The sequence below is a fragment of the Diachasma alloeum genome, unplaced genomic scaffold, assembly GCF_001412515.2.
Source record: "Diachasma alloeum isolate Michigan unplaced genomic scaffold, Dall2.0 Dall_scaffold_00362, whole genome shotgun sequence".
Taxonomy (NCBI): domain Eukaryota; kingdom Metazoa; phylum Arthropoda; class Insecta; order Hymenoptera; family Braconidae; genus Diachasma; species Diachasma alloeum.
Genome location: NW_021680501.1, coordinates 606,411 through 628,366, shown reverse-complemented (window position 1 = coordinate 628,366; position 21,956 = coordinate 606,411). Strand labels below are relative to the sequence as shown.

The following is a 21,956-nucleotide window of genomic DNA, read 5'->3' as shown; positions in this document are numbered from 1 at the left end:
CAGGAGTGATGACTCAGGGGATGATCTTGATACTCGGTGGAGGCACCAGGGGTATGCGATGACGACTCTCTATCACCGGTGATCTAAGAGTGACTACCACTTGTTCCGGGGTTGAAGCGAGACTAGAGACCACTATCAGCGTCACTACGTGTCCAAGGCAACCATTTGGATCGTCGTTTACTCGCAGGCGCAAATGTTTTCCACGGGCTCTCAGCATGTACGGATTCTCCATGTGTCTTTCCTGCGCGAGCGCACATGGGGACGACTGGGCTCATGGCGTCAATGTTTTTTCACTTTTCCTCATGCACAGAGCTTTCCTCGGACGCGCGTATCGAATCGATATCACGGGGGTTTGGGGAGGAATATATTTCCATCGAGGCGGTGTGTGGATCGAGAAAATTGTGCGTTAGTGATTATCTAGTTCGAGATGTTCTGGGGGAAAATCGAGGTCGAAGGAATTGTTGGTGACGATTAGCTGGAGATTGTGCGCCAGGAACGTCCGGTTCATGTTGAGTCACGAAATAATATTTTGATTGTATTATGATTACTAGAGATTTTTTGAGGTGTCGCGGTATAAAGGGTTTGGGGGGGGAGGGGGAATGTGGTTTTTGAAACCTTTTGGAAGAAAATGATTTTTAAAAAAGGGGAATCTCGGGAGGTCATCATCAATAAATAAAGAGAGAAATGCAAGTTCTCTCCTTATTTATTTATTTATTCCTTAGCAAGTGATATTGATAAATAATAGAGACGGTAATGTCATCTTTGTGGACGTTCGCATTATAATCCTCTATAATTTTTAGCAATTACGTTTTTAATTCAATCTATCCGACAGTTTCTGAATAATTCCAGAATATTTTTTGTTTGAAAAATTAAGGTTTTTGGCGGTGATTAATCGTCGGAATGTTGTTTTTCAAACAATTTTGAAGGAAATAATTTTTAAAAAAGGGGAATCTCGGGAGGTCATCAATAAATAAAGAGAGAACCGCAAGTTCTCTCCTTATTTACTTATTTATTCCTTAGCAAGTGATATTGATAAATAATAGAGACGGTAATGTCATCTTTGTGGACGTTCGCATTATAATCCTCTATAATTTTTAGCAATTACGTTTTTAATTCAATCTATCCGACAGTTTCTGAATAATTCCAGAATATTTTTTGTTTAAAAAATTAAGGTTCTTGGCGGTGATTAATCGTCTCCGTTTTTCTCTCAACGTAATTCCTCATGCCATTGTTTATGAATTTTTTAGGTAATTTTTAAGGTATTAGAGTTTTTTCGGTGAATTCTGGTCGATTCGGACGTTAGGATGACGTCTAGTTTTTGAAATTATCACTAATTTATTTTTAATTGCGGGTTTAGTCACCCTGAAAGCTTGCTTTATTCTGTTCTAGAGATTGCGAGTTGATTAAATGTTGAAAAAATTTGGCTGAATTTTCGGGAAAAATTCAATGGAATTTCAAGTTTCTCTGAAAATTCAAGTAGAGTCACAATTTTTTAGCGGCAGAAAGACAGAAATTCCACAATTTATATTAATAAATATTAATAAATATTCATTACCAAATTCCGTTGAATTTTCAGGGAACTCTTCTTTGAAATTCTTGGAATTCCCGGAATTTTTGAACAAATTTCTTCAAAATTTGGAGTCTGGAATTCGAGAAGAAGTTTCTCAGAATTTTCATGACTTTCCATTAATTTTCACTGACGATCTCATGAATTCACGAAATCATGAATTTTCAATGGCGAAATTCCCTGATATTTCATTGGAAAATTCTTAACAGAGTAGTTGTTTATATTTCTCAATAATATTCGTGACTCTCGAGAGTTCGGTTTATCAACAAAAAAAAAGAGAAATGAACTCTTCAAATCAATCCCTTCCCCAGTTCCTCTCCATTTGTTCTCCCCAAAAAAATGATTTCCCTTTCTAAATCGGCCGACATCAAGGCAATGATAAATTCCAAAAACCATTGATCTGCATTCCAACGTCACAGCTTAAAATTTTATTTATGGAACCCTGAGCTCACACTCGCCAATCAATATTCCACCTAAAAATGCACATCATGCCTCCTACATTGATATCGATCAGCCGCCTATTCGTGACACACATATCGTCGGGTGGGTTCACTGTCTCAATAAATACCACCTGAATTGAGCCGACAACAATACCCCCTGTCTTCGGAAATATCGATGAGTACCTGCAGTTTAACAACGCAAATACATTCCTATCCATTAAAACCGCATCACGAGAGCCACTCTGAATCGATGAATTACCGAGAGATTGAATCACCCCAGATTCCCATGAATGAATCACCAGAGTGACTCTCACTCTCGTTCCAAAAGGACAGAATCACCTCAGAAAACTCCTGAAAATTTCCCCGCGCATCTCCCGCGGGAAAATCGATGCGCGATTGCGCAATTCGGGAGAGGACATGACACCAGCTGGACCCTCCTAGCATCTCCGGAAGTCTCATTGATAGGAAAAGTGTCTCGTCTTCACCGAAGGCATGACAAGACCCCGTGACACTTGTCAAATTTCACCCAATCGTCAGGAAAATCCGTCGATTGCGTAAGAATATTCCAATTCAGAGATAAAAAATTGCAGACATGGGGACCCGGTCAGCAGCATGTGAGTACATTCCTATCGTATCATCTTACGCTCATGGCGGATAATTCCACAATCCAAGTTTTCTTGAAATTATTTATTATGGCTTCCGGATGGATTTTCTTGAAATTTCAGACACTCTCAAACTATCCAGTCTCCACGATTATTATCTGAGACTCCTCCATGGAACTCAACCCACCCCCTCTGGCTTCGACATGGCGAACACTGTGAAATATTTTTCTCAAACATTGCTGTGTAAAGAAAAATTCAAGTCACAATTTAAGGCCCGGGTGGATTATCTGTCAAACGTGATCTTGATTGTTTTTTTTTAATTTTGATAATCTGAAATGATCTCCAATTGCTATTCAGTTTTACATAGCCCTGGAGTCTCTAAAAATTATGATTGTACAATTGAAAAATGATAATTTTTTGATAATTTTCTCTGGTAGTCGCTATATAAAAAAGAAAACATCATGCAGTCGAATTAACCCCTCGTCAAACTGACAGATTGAATTCAATTGTGGTAATCCGAGGATTTTTATTCGAAATGAGTGTTAATTATACAATTTTCGTTTTTCAATTGTGAGTTTCGTCTCATGGTCCAATTATATTGCCCGACATTTGGATTGGAAAAATAATCCCCCGAATACCACACGAGCTTCAAAATTAATCGGGCATTTTCCTCAAGGTTCCCTGCATACAAACGAAGTCGTCAAGTTTTTCAGGAAAAATCACTCGTGTTTCGCACTCGTGATTTTTTAACCTGAAAAACTTGACTCCTTCGTTTGTTTGCAACGAACCTATCGGAAAATACCCGGATAATTTTGAAGCTCTTGTGGTATTACAAGTGAATATTTCTCTCCGTGTATATTTTACATTATGAAGATGGAAAAACAATCGAGATAACGTTCGAAAGATAATCCACCCGGGCCTTAAGCCTTCAACCAGGGAATTTTGATTTTTGATCAATTTTGATTTTGATTTCAGCGTTATTGAAAGAGGTGAGAGAATCCCCTCTGGAAATGATAAAATCCCAGAAGTTTGATGCTGAGCGGATGGCGCTGTATCCTAATCTGGATTACAAGCAGCTGTACAACGCTCTGACTCAGCTGATCGACGTATCCTCCTGTGTGCACATCGGCCTTGCCGGTGAGTGACGCATTGTTTACAAAACAATTGCATTATCTAATGGGAGTAATTTGCGCAGCTTTTGGCCAAGCGCTGCTGCAGTGCCTCGCGTCTCTGATGCCATTCCTGGAGCACGACCTTCTGGACAATTTGCCTTATCTGACGGCTAGCTCTATATCGGTCCTCCCACCTGAACTGCATCAGGAAGTCGTCAATCATCTGTGCTTTTATATTCTTCCGTTTACGATAAGTAAGTGGCATTCGTCATTTTATTCATTAGTTATTCGACGAATCGACGCTTGTGGGCGAGAGGAAAATGGTATTCTTCAACTCCGCGTGTGGCGCTTTCGGCAGCCGCAATAGATTCACAACCTCAAGTCCCCAGGTTCGAGTCCCGGCCAAGTCCAATTTCATCACAATTTTTTAAATACTGGGGAAATGGCGCGCGCTACGCGTGCGCGTAAAATGTAGGGGTCTCATGTTAAGCTATCATCATCACAGATGGCTAATATTCATTCGTTATTCAGATTGTTTTTAAGAGTGATTAAGTTTTGCAAATAACGAAAGTTCTAATAGGATGGGGAGAAGGAATTGGAAGGTTATATGATATTATTTCAACACTTTGACCTGTTAAAATGTTGAAATAATATCATATAATCTTCCAAATCCTTCAAATAATAACCAAGAACAAATAATAATTTTTTTTTATACTATAATATTTTTTTAAATTTTATTTAAAAAATTAATTAATTTTTGTTATATTTAATTTATTTCTAATAAAATAAAAAATATATATATGCAATATATTTTATATTTATTTTATTATATTTTTTGAATAAAAAAAATTATATACATATATATTAATAAAAAAATGTATATAAATTTTTGAAACATTTTCTTATTAATATATAAGATATTTAATTTTAGGATGGCAATAATCCTAAGTCAAGCATGGCGGAATAGATTGTTGACGAAAAACGTTACATTCTTGTTTTAAAAGACGAATATATTCATTCAAAAATTCCCAAAATTTTTCAAACCGAATATTTCACGGAATTTTGAACTGGAAAATCCAAGCATTCCTTTCGAATCAGGATCTTCACATGCTTCTAGTTCAAAGCGCAACTGGGATTCCCCCAGTTGCATCTAACCTTCATTACACGGAGAGAAATGTTCAGTAAAAACAACGGAACTCACAATTCCCTCACCGATTACGGAATCGACTCAACAAATTTAAAAGATGGTCTTGTAATTTTTCACAGGAGATTCAGATAAAAATTACGGAACACTCCGGAAAAATTCCGTGACAGTTCCGCAAAATTTCCTACAACCGCACTTACGTAATTTTTGTTGAATATTTCTCCGTGTAATAATGAGAAGAAACATTCCTTGCAGCGAGAAAAACCCTCGACGAGTCAGAAAATCACGCCAGCCAGTCTGTCTCGGCAGTCATAATGATGATCTTCCAGTACTCCACCAATCCCGCGCATCACTGTCAACTCCTAGAGTGTCTGATGGCCCTGAAGCCAAACGTGGTGAAGGACATTCTCTGTGTAGTGGCTTACGGCACAGCCCCGGCCAAGGCATCAGCCGCAAAGCTCTTGTTCTACTACTGGCCGACCTTCAACCAGAATCTGTTCGATCGGAGAGCTGTCCTCATGAAGATCGCCAGTAATGATGCCTTTCATCGATCACAAATCATTCCTCTCTAGACGAAGTGTACCAAAAAGCCATTACTTTCAGATGATCTGGCGCCCTTCGTCTGCCAGAGGAACTCCTGCCCGAATTCCGGAAACGCTGAAGCCGGAAAAGTCTGCTACGATCATCGAATATCCATAACTTTCGCCACGGAGTCACCACCGCCACTCTACTTGTGCATCGAGTGTGCCAATGAGATTCATCGAGGGTGTCCTAACGAAACGTTCTATGATATACTCCATCCCATGCAGCAGGTCTCGATGGTCTGCGAAAACAAGGTCTCAATCCACCACTTAATTTGGATGTTTGTCTCCTAGGAGATGACGACTTCATCTAGAATGACTTGTACTTCCTTCAGAATTGCAGAGCAACTGACAAATCGGCGATAAGCGTCTGCTTCTCGACAGAGTGCGCAAGCTACAACGGAAACCACCCGATCCGCTACTGCCAACAGTGCCACAACATCAGGCACAACAACAGAAGAGGTGGAGATCACGTCTTCCACCTGGCGCTGCCCCACATATCCGAGATGGATGACCAATCGCAGACCTACCTGGTGCAGGCAATAGTCAGGTAACTTCTCAATCACTAGTACCTTATCCAAAATTAAAGAAATCGTAAGCAGACCTCCAAGGGCCCGTTGATTCCAAACGATGATAATACTGTTTCTAAGAATAATCAGCATGTTTGTTACGATTGGTTCAATGTTACCGATATATATGAATAATCATTGTCATTGGGCCTCACTAATCCCTCAAAGGTCGCAGGTCATTGTTGCTTTATCGTCTATGTCAGCTGTCTCCATGCTGCTTGGTAAGACCACCATGGATCGACAAACCAAACCAAATTAACAATCTATCGAATTTACAAACAATTTACGACAGTGCATGCAACACAACTCGGCACATATCTCCTACACGTAACTATGTCTATTACTCCTGATGCATGCATGGCTCTACTCTCAGCGTATCTTCATTATGGATTTAGCGAAGTGTTGCCACAAGACAAGGAGAACGTCACACACTGAGAGAAAAACGACAAAGTTCTCGAAGAAGTCTTACTTGTGCCAAGAAAATAGTTTTTTGAAAATTATAAAAAATGGATTTTTTGTGTCAAATATGGAGAGAGTGCGCCGGAATGAAAAATTTTTGTCGGAAAAATAGATTTAGTAATACAAAAAAAATTGCATTCTCTGTAGACGCAAGAAATGTAATTTCTAGCACTTGTCCTTCGTTATTCGATACTCGTATACTTATTTTGCTCCCGAAAAATCTTTGCTTTATGCGAAACAAGGAATAGTAGTTTTTCGTTTCGGCCGTCTAATAATCACAGACAACAAATGAACCCATAAATGAAACAATAATAATGATATGATAGCAATCTTATAACTTGGGGATAAATATTAGTTGATAAATTTTCCTCTATATGAGATATTTCCATCCTGAAAAGGCACCGTCTGGTGTGAATTATCCGCCTCTTGAGCCAAATATTTCGTTGCTGTAGAAGGCAGAATAATTATTCATGTTTGAGACTTTCAAATTCGAACCAAACAAATTCTTTTTTAGCAATTTTCAACTAGCCATTTTGTCGGGCCAAACAAGATTTGTTTAACAACGTGTTTATTTTTCTCTCAAGTGCATGAAATGAGATGTCTCGACAAGAATTGGTCAGAAATAATTGAATGCAAAGGCCAAAAGACAAGAACTTGTAGCTTTCTTGGCCCTCATCGCGACAATATGACGAAAAGATGGATTTGTCTTGCCTTGTTTTATGGTACCACTAATTTAGAGATCTCGTAGTCTATTCTGATCTGTCTCATACTCTGTCAAGCTCAACTCACCGAGAGGATCTTGATTGATAGAGACCATTGAAGGTCGAAGGACTTCCGAAGGCTCGATCTCTCAACGATCCCTCGTACCAATCCCCCAAAATTCACCCCAAATTTTGATTTTGCAGCCTGCTTAAGGAGGCAGAACCGCTAAGTATGGATAGTAACAGAGACCCCTCCGAATTAAATACTAATAAGGCCGGCATAGGATTCCCAGGGAGTGGTGTTACTGGTGCTAGTGGTAGTAGTGGAGTTGGTGGAAAAATAGGACTTTGTGATCCAACTACCCTCGAGGAACGACAACTACTCGGTCGCTATGGTGTTTGGCTACTTGTTGGACTTTGTACTCCAAATCGTGATACACCGATTGAAATACTCGGACGTTTATTATCAATGTTATTTCATTGGTTTCATGTCACTGCGTACTCATTCGATGGTACTAAAAAAAGCCTTATGCACCTTATCTTTTCTGTTGGTAATTTACAAAACTTTTGCATTTTTACCACTTACTCTATTACAAGTAGATGTGGAAAAGTGGTCGAGGGTCACAAGTTGATTCAATTCCTCGCCCTTAGCGATACATTTTTTCGGGAGAAGTACTAGTGGATCAACTTACCTTTTGGCGCCCCGAAATGGGACAAACTTTTTTCACAATCCTATTGATGCGGTTTGACCCTTGACCCTTTACCACTTCACTACTGACGTAGAACTTAGATGAGATAGTTGCCGCGATCGTAGGCACATTCTCACTCTTCCTTTTACCTTCATTAAATGTTCTCACAAGTATCTGGTAATTCTGTGGATTTATGTTGTTGTATTAAAATCTTGACAATCCATTGATGGAGAGCTATGGGGGAGGTAAAATTTGGTATTTGTGTGCACGTATACACCCACAATGTGTCTGTATCACACACAATGATATATGTGTTACTGTAAATTTTTTCGTCTCTTTGGTGTACAAGAGTGCGTCTGCATCGCGGCTGAGTAATGTAGAATGGGAATGACTATCAGTTGTCAAAAATGAAGTATTTAGTCGAGAGTTTCAAGTCCTCTGCATGCTGTTATCTCACACTAGTCGAGGAGCTGACGGTGCCCTAGGTTTATAAGTTGACGGGCTTTCAGGACAAGCTGAGAGCACTTTGGAGAAGCTTAAGACAGAGTATGTTTGCGGGTGGCTGGCGGAAGTCATGAAGACTCACTACAAAGTCTTCATTTCTTGCTTGCTGCCGCATCCAGCGGATTACGTAAGAGTTGGCGGTCATTGGTGAGTGATTGTTCGTCTTGAAATTTCAACCGGAGGTGAGAACAGGGCTCTAAGAACATTCTTGTAGATTCAGATTAGATCCAGATGTAGGTGGAATGCAATCCCCGGTCTTAATGATCACCTAATCGTCTCAATAAGTGATATTTCCAGGGAAACGCTGGCCTCCAGGACTTCTCACCTGAAAGACGGCCTGAATAGGCTCTTCTGTCTGGTTCCATACGAAGTCATAACATCCGAAATTTGGGACTACGTCATGCCCCACTGGATGGAGGCGATGGTTAACGACGTGCCTGAGGATGAACTCCACGAACTCAAGATGATCCTCTGGTAATTATCATCCAGCCCACGCACTGTCTTTATCTTGTCTAATATACTTGTCTCTCGAATTTATTGTCACCGTTCGAGACCGCTTATTCACATCTCCAATGCCAGAAGTGCTTAGATTAGCTATTCGCCACCTTAAATCTCTTCGTCCTTGAATGATTATTATGTATCATCACCTTCATCACTGAATTTCATTGCCATATACGTTTAGTTAAATCTGATTTTGTTATCCCCATCATGATTACAGTTATGCTGTAATTAATTATGTATCTTAATTATATTTTTGACCCTATAATTGGCCTTGAGCTGTTGGGTCTGTATAAAGCAATAAATAAACAAATAAAATAAATAAATCTCTACACAACATCTTCACTTGTATTTTCCTAAGATGCGTTTAACAACAAACAACAGTTTTATATTAATTGTTTACTAGTGAATTGATTCAAGCCTTTCCCCCACACCTTCAGTTTTCATCTCGTCTTTGTGCTTTCAGCAAAATCTTGGATACGGAGATGAGCCCCTTGGGCTTCGACGCCAAGAAGATGTACAACTTCGTCGCGAAAAGATTCATCAATACCAGCGCCAAGGTTCAGGAGCAGGCCCTCAACTGGCTGCAGACCTTGACGATGCTGGAGATCACGATTCCCCTGACCCAGCTATTTTCAATGTTCAGCGATGGTGTGGCTGTGATGGGCACAACGAATACCGCGGACTTCAATGAGAAGCCTTACAGGGCAGCTAAGAACAGTGACAACGAAGATCCGAATATGATTTGTGAGTAGAAAGGCTCCCTCGATGATCATTCGTTCGGGTTAAGACGTGGGGGTGTTGTAGGTCCAGTCGTTGAGAATGACTCGGGCCAGTCGACTCCACTGTCCGACGACATGGCGCCGATCGCCAGGCACATGGAGTTCACGACTAACGCCGAGTTGAACCTGTCATGTTGCATCCTCATGTTGGACATTTTACTGAAGCAGGTAAGTCATCGCGAAAACATCCCCTAGCGAGAGGTGACCTTTTGGTCTCAACAGATGGAGCTCCAAGACATTGATAAACACACGGGCATCAACACCTGGGTGTGTCGTGACGCCTGTCATCTGATGAAGTCAATAGTCGCTGCCAACTGGAATGACTGTCACTCTTGTAAAGAGGAGAGTGAATGCACGTACTGTGAGTCCAGAGTAATCTGGCATCAGTTGTGTCTTCAGCTTGTCATGTACCTCTGCCCGGAGAACCCAGCAAATCCACCAGATGTGAGTAGATATTTGCCGGCATTGGTGTTCACAAGTTATGGTGATTACCTCATTTGGTCGTTCTGAAGGTGATCGCGGACGACTCCGCTGAGGATCACGGCAGGAAGAGTCCCCCGGAGTCCTCGAAGAAAGGCGACTCAAAGCCGGATGTTGTCATCAACATGCCCGTTGCGGAGATGCACCCCGTCTCTGGGGTCTTGGTTCACATGCCCCACGTTAGCAAGGTAACAAGTGACATGAATCGATGACTCATATAAAACTGTGCTTTGTTCAATAAATGTACATACACCAATTGTCAGCAGTGTTTTTCATATCGATATGTCGTTTCTGGATGTTCTTTTTATTGCAAAAAAACGTATATATTCTGTGTGATGAAATGATCAAGTGCCAGCCCAACACAATACGGTAGGATTAATATGGATGTTTATGAAAAATTCACGAATTCCTACCGTTTTTTAAATTTAGTTCTTCGAACAGATCATGACAGCAACAGTAGAGACAGTTTCCGAGCAACTGGATCTTGCTGCTATACTGCCGGCTGAAAAGGTCATGTCGGCTGTTGCGCGTGCTGTTACATTATCAGAAACCGATGTTGGTGAGTGGTGAAAATGTCAGCTAAAATGAAGACAACAGAGACGAAATGTCTCAATGATCGATTGTTTGTGTCAGCAACTGCTACGGCCAACGTCGGCAAGGCCAACATCATCGGTGAGGATGATCAGCCAGTGAGTCCGACCTTAGAAGCCGAGACCGACGACTTCTGGCACACGTCAGTTGGAAAATTTCGATTCAACATCGAAGAGCTGCCTGAGCAGCTTCAATACATCCATAAACTCCTCAAGGAGATCATGACCGTGGACAAGCCAGACATTCTCTACTACATGCTGCAGTGCCTGAACATCATGGTCCTTCATGGTGACGCCTTCACGACTGCGGTTAAGGATCATCAAGGCTTCTTCATCTGGTGTCAGGAGAATCTTCTCATTAAGAAGTGAGTTGATTACGTCCTTTCGCTGTGATCGCTTGTCTGACGAATATCTTTCGTTTAGTCTTTGGGAACTCCTCAACGCAGAGCACTCTCACATTGCTCAAGTGACTGTTCCCCTTCTCCTCCACTGTATCACCCTCCATTGCGGCACAGACACCTTCTGGCGACTTGTGCAGGAGGAATTCCACAGTTCGGACTGGCGGGTTCGGTTTGTCGCCGTTGAGAGGGTGACCTTGATAGCCAGATTCATGGATTCCACACCTTTGAGAAGTGTCTTGACCCTTCAGGCTGCTCTGGCTAACGCCTTCTGCTATTTGATCAGCAGCATGGATGACAGCAATGTCTATGTTGCTCAGAGAGCTACTCTCAACCTGGGAACGATCCATGACACTGCCGTACGGGTAAGTAGCTTCTTCAGAGATCGCGGCGGATGGAAATTGAGACGTAGCGAACATTTTTCCAGAGCCTCATCCTCTGCCTGGAGACTCAATTCGATTCAGTTATTGTAGACAGACCGATGGTCCTGCAATCACTCTATCAACTCCATAACAGCTTGAGCGATCGTAAGATTCTCACGTGGGATTTCTTCCTAAATCGATTCGATGCACTTTTTCTCGAGGCTCAAATCAGTCTCGAGAAATCTGGGGATATCTCTTGCCTGCGAGGTGAGCAGATGATTCAGGTTGAATAATATCGGTATTGTTGTGCCCCACAATAATGTTGTAATATTAAGTAATGATTTATTTATAAAAGATCTAGATTATCCCTTGGGCTATTCTAGTCGGTCAACCTTAGATGTTTTAAGGCATAAATTACTTGGAAAGCGGGATGCTGTATGCTATCCATCGACTTTCCGGACCTCTATATGAGGGAAATATTTATTCATAAAAGTTGACGATGAATTGAGTTCAACTTACTTCACCCATTGTCTTATGTCCAACACTGTTTATCAGTGTCGTAATTGTAACACGCTTAATTATTATATAAGCTGGACCCACGAGTAATCGGGAGTTTGTAAATCCCATCATATTTATCCCTTCTGGATAACTATGAGTTGGTCGAATAGAGAAACACCTCTTTCTCTATGAATTACTGTACCGGCCCATACGGAAAAATATATATTCTGAAAATTATATATTTTATATATGGAATTGGCCTGATTTATATATAGAAGTTATATAAAATATAAATTTATGTTTCATATATATTTTACATACATCTTATATATATTCGAAAAATATATTAAATTGGCCTATATTATAGGGGAGGTAGGGGCAAAGCGGACCCTCTAAGCGAATCGTTTAGTTTTTTAAATTCTAATGAGTCAATGCACTTCACGTGGAGATCATAATCTCATTAGAATTGCAATTAAGATCTGTCATTAAATTTAAAAAAAAATTAATGTTGGGGCAAAGTGGACCCTCTGTTTTTTAAAAATTATTTTAATTTTCCGTTTGTCAGGAGTCATTGTCATGTTGTTCTACCGATTGGATAGAATGTAATCGCTGTTGATCAAAAACTCACATTTCTTGTTCACAATTAGATCCGCAGGAGCTCACACAAATTTATACTTGCCCTCATTGCATATTTTTTTAGTCAAGGTAGTAAATTTCACTTTATAAAACGTATTAGAATAATTCTGGCGACTCGATTCAATAATTTATGTGAGGGTCCACTTTACCCCACACTTTTTTTTTTCGAAGGGGTCCGCTTTGCCCCGGGGGTCCGCTTTGCCCCTACCTCCCCTATATATCTTTTATATATTTTTCCATTGGGGGGATTCCCGTATCTACCTACTGTAGGAAGATTTACCTCCAAATAGCAGAACCCAGGGAGCTCTTTCTAGCATTATGTCTAATTTAACCGATTCCCTTCAGACTTGAGGAATACCGACCTGAACAGTGATGCCTTCCTGCGAAAATTGCATCGCGCACAAGAGGCCCTATCGCAGTCGGACGGTAGTGGCGCCAGCTCAGTGAAAACACTGAGCGCAAGCTTCGGCACAAAATGGCCGTACAAGCGAACAATGTCTGCCCCGGCATCGATGATCCCCCGGCAAGACACAAAGCAAGGTAATCTAAATCGACGATACCCGCTGGACATTGATTCCCCTACTGTAAAAAATCTCAATCTGTCCTCCGCTTTATCCGCTTTATCTCGCAGAGAAGGAAAAAATATACAGTCGCCAGTACTCGGCGCCCATATTGAAGCGGAAGAGCTCGAGATTTGGCTTGGGTCAGTTGCTGGGGTCAACCCCGACTAATAACAGTTTACCAGGTAGAGTAGTGTATTATGCTTGCTGTAGATGGATTTATCTGGTAAATGTGCCTTCTTAGTGTCACACGGAAACTATTCTAGGGGATTATAGATAAAACACTAATGTTCGATATAGCTGGGGGAATAGATCGGTAAGTCGGAATGTCATGAGAACATTAAAAAAGAGTTTTGAGTCCATCTACACTGGTATTGAGTTGTATGCATGATTATTTCCCACAAATCGCAATGCACTTGATCTAGTTGGTAGATACTCTAGAGGAGTTGGCATTTGAAGTAAGATAGAATTATAATTTTTTCCTTCTTACCTTGCAGATGGGCACATACACTCTCTGAATATGGTGGATGAGGTCGGGGCTCTGCCAGGATATACCCATAAGATTGTGGAGTTGGAGGAGGCGGATAAGGAGACCATGCATCTCCTCGTCTTCCTCTTCATGCAGTTCTTGTCGAGGACCGATCAGGTGAGTTGATCTGGGGGAAGTACCGCATGTACCTCATTCGTGAATATTGCCTTCAGGCTTATCCGACGGATGAGAAGCCCCTGTCGAAGACCCAGGGTATAGTTCTACGGCATCTCTATCTGCTTCTTGGCTACAACCAGACAGAAAGGACCTTTCATCTGTCTCCTCAACGGCTTCGACTCTCCTCCGTCTTCAATGTTTTTATAGCTAACTTACCTCAGCTGTTGGATCAGAACCACGTGATGGGGTGGATGATGATACCCCCGGTTATAGCGATCCTTCAACATTGCCCGTGTCCACCGTCGAAGCTTCCGCCGATCGATCATCAGTCGGTTTCGTACAGCTTGTGGTATCTAGAACCCACTATACGACGATCTTGGCTGATGTCGGTGTTGGTCATTCTTTATAAGGTCTCAAGATCTCTTTGTGATTGTAGACGATTGAACTGGTTTTCAAGGATGATAATCGTTGCAGTGCCAGTACGGTCAGCAGCCTTGGTGTACCCAGCTCCAGTCCTTGATTAAGATTGTTCTGAACACCTTGGACGCTCAACACCATCAGTGCAAGCGAATTCCGGCGATGGTCGTCATGGCCGGGCCACCGTCTCGATCTAGAGGTAGAGATGATTCTCAGTTTTTAATAGATATCTTGACATGACGGTGTTATTACCGTCACGTTAATCACCAGGATAGTGGTGTGAATGTTAAGTCTCAATTTTTATCCTTACGAACAACCACACGAGTCTTTTTGCAAGTGTTCGAAGTTTATGGGTAAACATCTCATCGTCACTTGTGCGTTGGAATGGCGGCAGGTGGGCATCCGCTCCATTTGCCAAAGCATTGAACAAAGATGGTCAGATGAGTGCTATCCTCGTCGGATCCATTGAAAATCACTTGGCCGTGTGGCGCCACTAGTTCGTAACTAGACCTTTTCATTCTGAACAGCTAGGGGGAATGTTTATTCCACTTATCGCATTAAAAAATCTTCAAAAAATTATGAAAAATTCTGATAACTAGTGACATCGATTATTTCCTCTTTTAAAAAAAGAATGTAACGTTTTTTGTCAGCAATCTATTTTCCCATACTTGACTTCGGAATATTTTTATCCTAAACTTGAATATCTTATATATTAATAAGAAAATATTTTTAAAATATTTTTGGGATATTTTTTTCATTTATTAAACATAAAAAAAATTATTATTTGTACTTTTCGTCTTATTTTTTTCTTTGATTTGAATGATAAAGAAAATCAAACGAATCGAATAAAGTGGAATTCAATGTTAAAATGTTGAAATAATATCATATAACCTTCGAATTCTTTCTCCACATCCTATTAGAACTTCCGTTATTTGCAAACATTAATCACTCTTAAAAACAATCTGAATAATGAATGAATATTAGCCATCTATGATGATGACTTAGCTTAACATAAGACTCCTATATTTTATGCGCGCGCCATTTCCCTAGTATATGTAAATTCGGCAAGTGTCCGAAAATCTAGTGACTCAGGATGAAAAGGTCTATAGACCTTTCCATTCTGGAAATCTAGGGGAAATATTTATCTCGTTCATTCAACGAAAAAATCTCCGAAAAAACCATGGAAAATTCTGATAAATATTAAACTTTACAATGATATACACTTGAGCGCTCAAAAACCATGATTCATATGTAAATTAGATAAAGTGTCCGCAAATCCTAGGGGAATTAACATGGGAAAAAAGTGTCCGCAAATCTAGTGACTCTCAGAATGAAAAGGTCTATTGGCCAAAAGCTTTCGAACTCCTTCTTTCCCCTTCGGTACGAGGGACAATCCGACTAGCGGCATCTTACGGACGCCTCACCAATTAAATTGCGCAGTTCGCCCTCTTAGTGTTACAAATATATAGTCTATGATCCACTGGATCCGGAGTAATCACTCCGGGTGTGGGTGCCCATTGCGATGTTTACACGTCAACAACATTGACAGATGTCTCTCAGCCGTCCCTCGGCGCCGAGCACGACCTAATCGGCGTAGCAGGTGAGGTCGACAGCGAGAGCCCACCAATGCGCACCCAAATAGTTTCCGTGCACCAACGGAGTCCCGGGCCCGTTCTGGGCCAGCCCCACACCATGGAGACTCACTGGGAGGAGTCGGCGTCGCACTACGCGAACAAGCAAACAAGGTTAGCACTTTTAGATCGCCGTACCATTTTTTTCCCTCGCGAGTATTTAGGACTTAGTCGCTTGAGCTTTGGCTGGCTTCTGCAATAATTCGCTATCACAAATGGCTATGACAAAAAACAAAAAAGCTACTCCATCAATGCTGATGATACGGAGTCCGAGCTCGCTGCAATACCCGAGAGTCCGAAATCCGACAGTACTTTGCACAGTGGCTCCCTGGGGGAATTGGAGGACAGTTCGGTTCTGGCGGGAAGAAGCGCCAACATGATGATGATGATGACAAGGACTTCGGTGCCGGGGGGTCTCCTGACGCGGATGGACTCGACGCCGGAGCCCGAACGAACCAAGAGCGAAGCCAGGCCCACGTGGTTCCTCGGCAACGAGGAGGACACCCACCAGGTAAGTCTCACTCCATCCAAGAATCAAGGGAATAAATCGGCGAGACTGGAGCGACTTTCTGATGCGCCTCAGGGGAAGCCTTCAGTCCTCCAGAAAAAATGGAGCGTTCAAGAAGGCGTGAAGATGATGGTCGCAAGCACGCTGATAACCGGTCAACACGAGTTCAAGTCAAAGGTCTTGTCCAAGACCCAAAGCATCCCCGAGAAGGCCCTTGCCCCACCCGAGCCCCCAGCTGACCCGAAGGGCAAGCTTCCGTCAACAATTTCCGCTCTAGTACCGACCGTCGGTATAGCCCGCCTCCAAAAGCAAGAGTCCACCCCTCCGTTCGAAAAGACCAGTCCCGCGTTGACCCCCAAGTCCGAGCACGGGGAATCCCCGAGTGGCAAACATCTCGGCAGACAGAAAAACGTCGAACAGACGCCTCCCCTGACCTCTCCAGTGTCACCGTGTCAAACTTTGACGGCTGGGGGGAGCGATGACTCGAGCAGTCCAGCTGTGAGTTCCATCTCCTCCCAGCGGACGTCGACGGACAACGGCCAGCACCCGGTGTGGAATCCGCCGAGTCAGCAGATGATCACAACTCCGACGATGGAGAGGCTTCTACCGATAGGAACATCAGCACGGTCTGCGCTCCAGCGACCCAACCCGAGGATCCTGAGGTGCGAGGAGGCGTACGGCTCTCCGGAGTCTCCTCTCTCGAAGATGGACGTGCTCACTGTGAACTCTTCCTTCGAGCAGGACAGCGAGACCTGCGCCTCGAGCGATATGGCAAGCCCGAGAAGCATGTCGCAGCTGGAGTTCCCTATGCCCGAGAGGTTGCTCCCCGTTGGCATGAGCCGAGAGGGTGTCAGTGGTCTGGTAGAGAGGGTCAGGCAGGCCCTAGGTGTTCCGGAGTTGGTGGACAATGCGCATGCCGTCGAGGAGGGCCAGGGGAGCAGTCAGCCGCAGAAACAAGACAGCATCGTTTCGGAGAATCTTTCCCCGACGCCGGTAGCCACCGACGCCCCCTCCAGCAGGTGCGCCAGCCCCAGGAGACTCATCAAACAGGTAGCTCTGGAGTCACCACCACCTGTCGTCGAAACCGACGACTTCTGCTTCAGAGTGTTGGACCACGAGAAGCGAGGGAGATTGAGGGATCACACTAGGGCCCAGAGGGACAGGTCAAGAAGGGTTTATCCTGGGCCTAGTCATCACGTCATCGGGCCCACCAGGAGGATGGACTCCTGGGTGGGTGCTCAGCCTCATGGCACTATGGACTCCTCAGCCCAACAGGCTTGTCACGCTGATTTCAATCTTAAACAGAGCACCTTCAGGGTGGGAGACGACTGCATCTACGACAGGTGCTCTGAATGTGGGACGATTAAGGAGGAGTATTCCGATGAGGAACTGGGCTTGTGCATCATCACTCTGGGGACCTTCATCCATCGAGAGCCGGCACTAGCTGCTCCACTACTACCAGACATCTTTGGAATCGTCACCAAGGTCGCGCAAAACGCCATCTACCCCTGGCAGACCGAGACCAACATGCATCTGCCAGGGGGTGCTGTCAGTGTTGCTCATCAGTTCTTCAGGTGTGTTCTCCATCAGCTAGCGCCCAATGGCATCCTCGTCCAGATGTTCCAGACACACCTCAATGACGCCACGAGAATGCAGTTCTTCAAAAGTGTCACACAAGCGCTTGTCGATTTCAATGAGTTGAATCCTATTGCTCCACTGCAATTGCTACTTGAGGTGAGTTCATTTGGATCGGGTGGTGGGCGGGGTGATACCCTTGGGATTGATTGTTTCAGCCGATGGTGCAGAAGACACCACTTCCGGTGGCCAAACTGCCAATAATGCTTCATAATATCGCTTGTTATTTGGACTGTCTCCCCCTGGAGGCAGGACTCGGACCCGGGGCCGCTACTTGGAGTGGACTTCTGGCCTCTTTCGATGGGATATTCAAGAAACTTGTGCTTTTGTTGTCCTCCGTCGGTGACATCACGCCAGTCTTGAGGATTATGATGTCGATTCTGAAGGTGCCGGGGATTCATCAGGTGAAGGTACAGTATAAACGTCCTGCTGTAATACGTTTGAGTATGGCGTTGCGGGAAAATATCAGAAAGGACCGCGATTTGGGGGCTTATTATATGGTTGCGGTTGAAGAAATGAGGTGAGCAGACGCGTAGTTAATTAATTAATGGCGCAGAGGGATTCAGTATTTAATTATCACTTTTGAAAGTTTCGAACCGAAACTGCCAGACTCGCTGATTATCAATGGCGACACTCTTCTTCATCAATATGGCTGCTGTAAGGTTTCCAAATTGATTGCGTACTGTATGTGTGGAGCTTTCAAGGCGTCATCATAGGTGGCGTTATGTTATTTAGCGCTCTCAATAGTCCAAATTACCTCAGCCTAGTCTAAATACGTCTCACATCGTCTAAATACGTATCACATACGCCTCAAACTATTCATAATTTTCCAAGTTGAATAATTTATTACGATTTTTAAACTTCAACATAATTGTTAGACTCGCCGATTACCAATGGCGACACTCTTCTTCATAAATACAATCGCTGTAAGATTTCCAGACATGATTGTGTACCACAAATGTGGGGCTTTCAAGCCGCTATCATAGATGGCGTTATGTTATTTAGCGCTCTCGATAGTCCAATTTACCTCAGCCTAGTCTAAATATGTCTCACATCGTCTAAATACGTATCACATACGCCACAAACTATTCATAATTTTCCAAGTTAAATAATTTATTACGATTTTTAAACTTCAACATAATTGTTAGACTCGCCGATTACCAATGGCGACACTCTTCTTCATAAATACAGTCGCTGTAAGGTTTCCAGACATGATTGTGTATCGCAAATGTGGGGCTTTAAAGCCGCTATCATAGATGGCGTTATGTTATTTAGCGCTCTCGATAGTCCAATTTACCTCAGCCTAGTCTAAATCCGTCTCACATCGTCTAAATACGTATCACATACGCCTCAAACTATTCATAATTTTCCAAGTTAAATAATTTATTACGATTTTTAAACTTCAACATAATTGTTAGACTCGGCGATTACCAATGGCGAGACTCTTCTTCATAAATACAGTCGCTGTAAGGTTTCCAGACATGATTGTGTATCGCAAATGTGGGGCTTTAAAGCCGCTATCATAGATGGCGTTATGTTATTTAGCGCTCTCGATAGTCCAATATACCTCAGCCCAGTCTAAATACGCCTCGAACAAGTTCAAGCTCAAAATCCATTTACCCATCACGTAGGCCACAAACTATTCATAACTTTTTAAGTTAAATAATTTATCACGATTGCTAAACTTCAACACAATTTTCATTGAATCCAGAGCATTCTGGACATGTTCGCAAAGGTCCTGAGCTACGCAATCCATCACTCAAACCTGAAGTACAGTTACTTGACCGATCTATCATACCTCTGTCACCGGGCCTACCTCCGGGAGCGCGATAAGCACTTCCTGGGTCGAACGATAGTCTTCGAGCTAGTCCAAGCGATGAAGTTCAAGTCGACGATTCCAGACAACAATTTCCTCCTCCTCCTCCAGTTCGTCCTGCAGGACGTGGGGGGCACGTTACCCTCGACCGTCGCCATTGACGGAATCCAAGGGGAAATTACCTCTCACGTTTACAATACCAATGCCTCCGAGTCCCTCAGGAATCAGATTCCGGAGATTCTGGACTTTCTCGCGGATGTCCATACCCTGAGCAAGATCAAGAGTTACAGCAAGGGGATGCAGGAGGGCCTGAATGAGGACACCCTCGGCGGAATCCTCAAGTGTGGATTCGCCCAGTATTTATCGCTGGAGATCACCCGGGGGAATAACAGGGAGAACAGGGCGGTGGCGAGGCACCTCCCTTGGTTGTACAGCGCTCCCTCGATGGTCCCGCAGGGAGCGCGCGAGTATGTGGACACTATAGGGCACATTAGACTGCTGTCCTGGGTGCTCCTGGGGGCGCTGACGCACACCGCCATGAGCTCGGGGAATAGCTCCCACAGCCATGGACCCCCGGTCTCAGTCGCCCAGCCCATCCCCCAGGAAGTTTCTTGCCACATTGCCGATCACATTCAGGTGATCCTGTCGGGATTCCCCGAGCAGAGCAAGGCGTCCGTTCTACACATGTCCTCGTTGTTTCATGCATTCATTCTGTGTCAGGTGAGTGCGATCATTTTGCAGGGGTGTGGAAAGGGATTTATTTGGATTTTTCCCGCAGCTGTGGACCGTCTATCTGGAGGAGATATCGAAGAACAATTCGTCTAATAGTGAGACCTATAATGTCACTATGAATATTCTGGTGGAGTTCTGGGGAAAGGTCACACCGTCTATTCTTCAGTTGGTTGCGACGTCCAAAGTGGTGAGTCGTATTTGTAGTTGTGGATTTATTGCGTATATACGAATTACGAAAATTGGAAGTTGAAAATCTTCGGTTTATGAGAAGAAAAAATTGATTTTCTCACGGTCTGTTTGAAAATGTTGGAATCGCTGACAATCGTGGTGTGAGAATTTTGAAGCCAAAAGTTTATTTTGCCTCGAAAGTAAACAAAAAGTACTCAAATCGCCGAAAAGGCTTGTGCCCGGAATTCTCAGCCAAAAGAGGATGGAAAAATCTGGAAGATGGCTTGAAAAATTTGTTCATTCTGTAGAAACCGGATAAACCGAGTTGGGGGTGATCTGGAGGGGATAAATAATTTTGAGAAATGTCTGAAATTGCGAGGTGGAGGCGCCGCCATGTTTGAAGTTCCTTGCGACAGAGGGAGGGAGCGTTCAAGATGGCGGTGCTCCCACCTGTGAACCACCTCGCATTTTTGAACATATCTTGAGGTCATTTATCGTCACTAGATCACTTTTAACTCGTTTCATACAATTCCTGGAAAATGAACAAATTTTTCAAGCTATCCTTCACATTTTTTTCATGTCATTTTGGCTGAGAAACGAAACCCTCGGGAAAATTGGGGTCAGAAGGTCACAAATGTCTTTTCTTTTGTCTCAGCTTGCGGAAATGGTCAATCTACATTTTTTGAGTCTCTTGGAAGCCCTCCTAGAGTGTCAATCTGTCCTACTCAACAAACTTCTGCCCCTCTGGAGTCCAATTCTGTATTCACATAATGCACAGGTGAAATATTACCGAAACTTCTCACTATTCAATAACACCAAGAAGTTTTAATGAATAATTTTTTTAGCTGTCTGGCCATCTACAAATGCGCCTGCAAAACTGTCGCAACTTCCCGCCGGCTCGAATGGCCGAACAGTTCATATCGACGAGACGAGAATCGAACGCGGTATTGCTGCGGTGGTTGCACAGGCTCCAATTTAAGATGGGCCAGATCGAAATGCAGTCGTCCACTGTGACCACCCAGTTCTATTCAATTTAAATAGTCAATCGAGAGTAACGATGCATTGGTGAAGATTAAGTGTCCCGACACCAGGGCAACCTTGTAATATTATTGAGTATAATAAATTTATTACCTGTTTATCAATTATTGGGCTGATTATTCCCCTGACATTACTCAATTTTTGACGTGAATACGTCTATGGTTTCAATATGGGGGGTTATTTTGGGAAACGG

The 21,956-nt window shown here is 43.1% G+C and overlaps 1 protein-coding gene across 2 annotated transcripts; it reads left to right on the top strand.

Moving 5' to 3' along the window:
- The first annotated feature begins 1,855 nt into the window (after nt 1-1,855).
- Nucleotides 1,856-21,867, top strand: LOC107041322 (protein unc-79 homolog). 2 transcript variants are annotated; one of them, XM_015261817.2, is made up of 31 exons: nt 1,856-2,621; nt 2,733-2,852; nt 3,585-3,746; nt 3,805-3,975; nt 5,121-5,396; nt 5,469-5,701; nt 5,782-5,996; nt 7,380-7,726; nt 8,374-8,515; nt 8,666-8,842; nt 9,333-9,613; nt 9,674-9,816; nt 9,871-10,092; nt 10,161-10,316; nt 10,558-10,687; nt 10,762-11,083; nt 11,142-11,481; nt 11,544-11,745; nt 12,958-13,152; nt 13,244-13,357; nt 13,670-13,818; nt 13,875-14,228; nt 14,293-14,434; nt 15,785-15,980; nt 16,107-16,377; nt 16,450-18,108; nt 18,168-18,419; nt 19,721-20,545; nt 20,604-20,744; nt 21,381-21,503; nt 21,571-21,867. In XM_015261817.2, exons 1-31 carry the CDS (start codon nt 2,600-2,602, stop codon nt 21,760-21,762), a joined length of 8,274 nt encoding a protein of 2,757 aa, XP_015117303.1. In that variant the 5' UTR covers nt 1,856-2,599; the 3' UTR covers nt 21,763-21,867. The 2 variants fall into 2 exon arrangements, with proteins under 2 accessions (XP_015117303.1, XP_015117302.1); XM_015261816.2 differs by having other exon boundaries at nt 16,107-18,108.
- The last annotated feature ends 89 nt before the right edge of the window (nt 21,868-21,956 follow it).

Excerpts from the sequence above, each read along its gene's own strand:
- LOC107041322 (XM_015261816.2), top strand. The coding sequence starts at position 2,600 with ATGGGGACCCGGTCAGCAGCAT. Across the intron at positions 7,727-8,373 it reads GCACCTTATCTTTTCTGTTG|GACAAGCTGAGAGCACTTTG; the intron begins GTAATTTACAAA and ends ACGGGCTTTCAG. Across the intron at positions 10,688-10,761 it reads ATTATCAGAAACCGATGTTG|CAACTGCTACGGCCAACGTC; the intron begins GTGAGTGGTGAA and ends TGTTTGTGTCAG.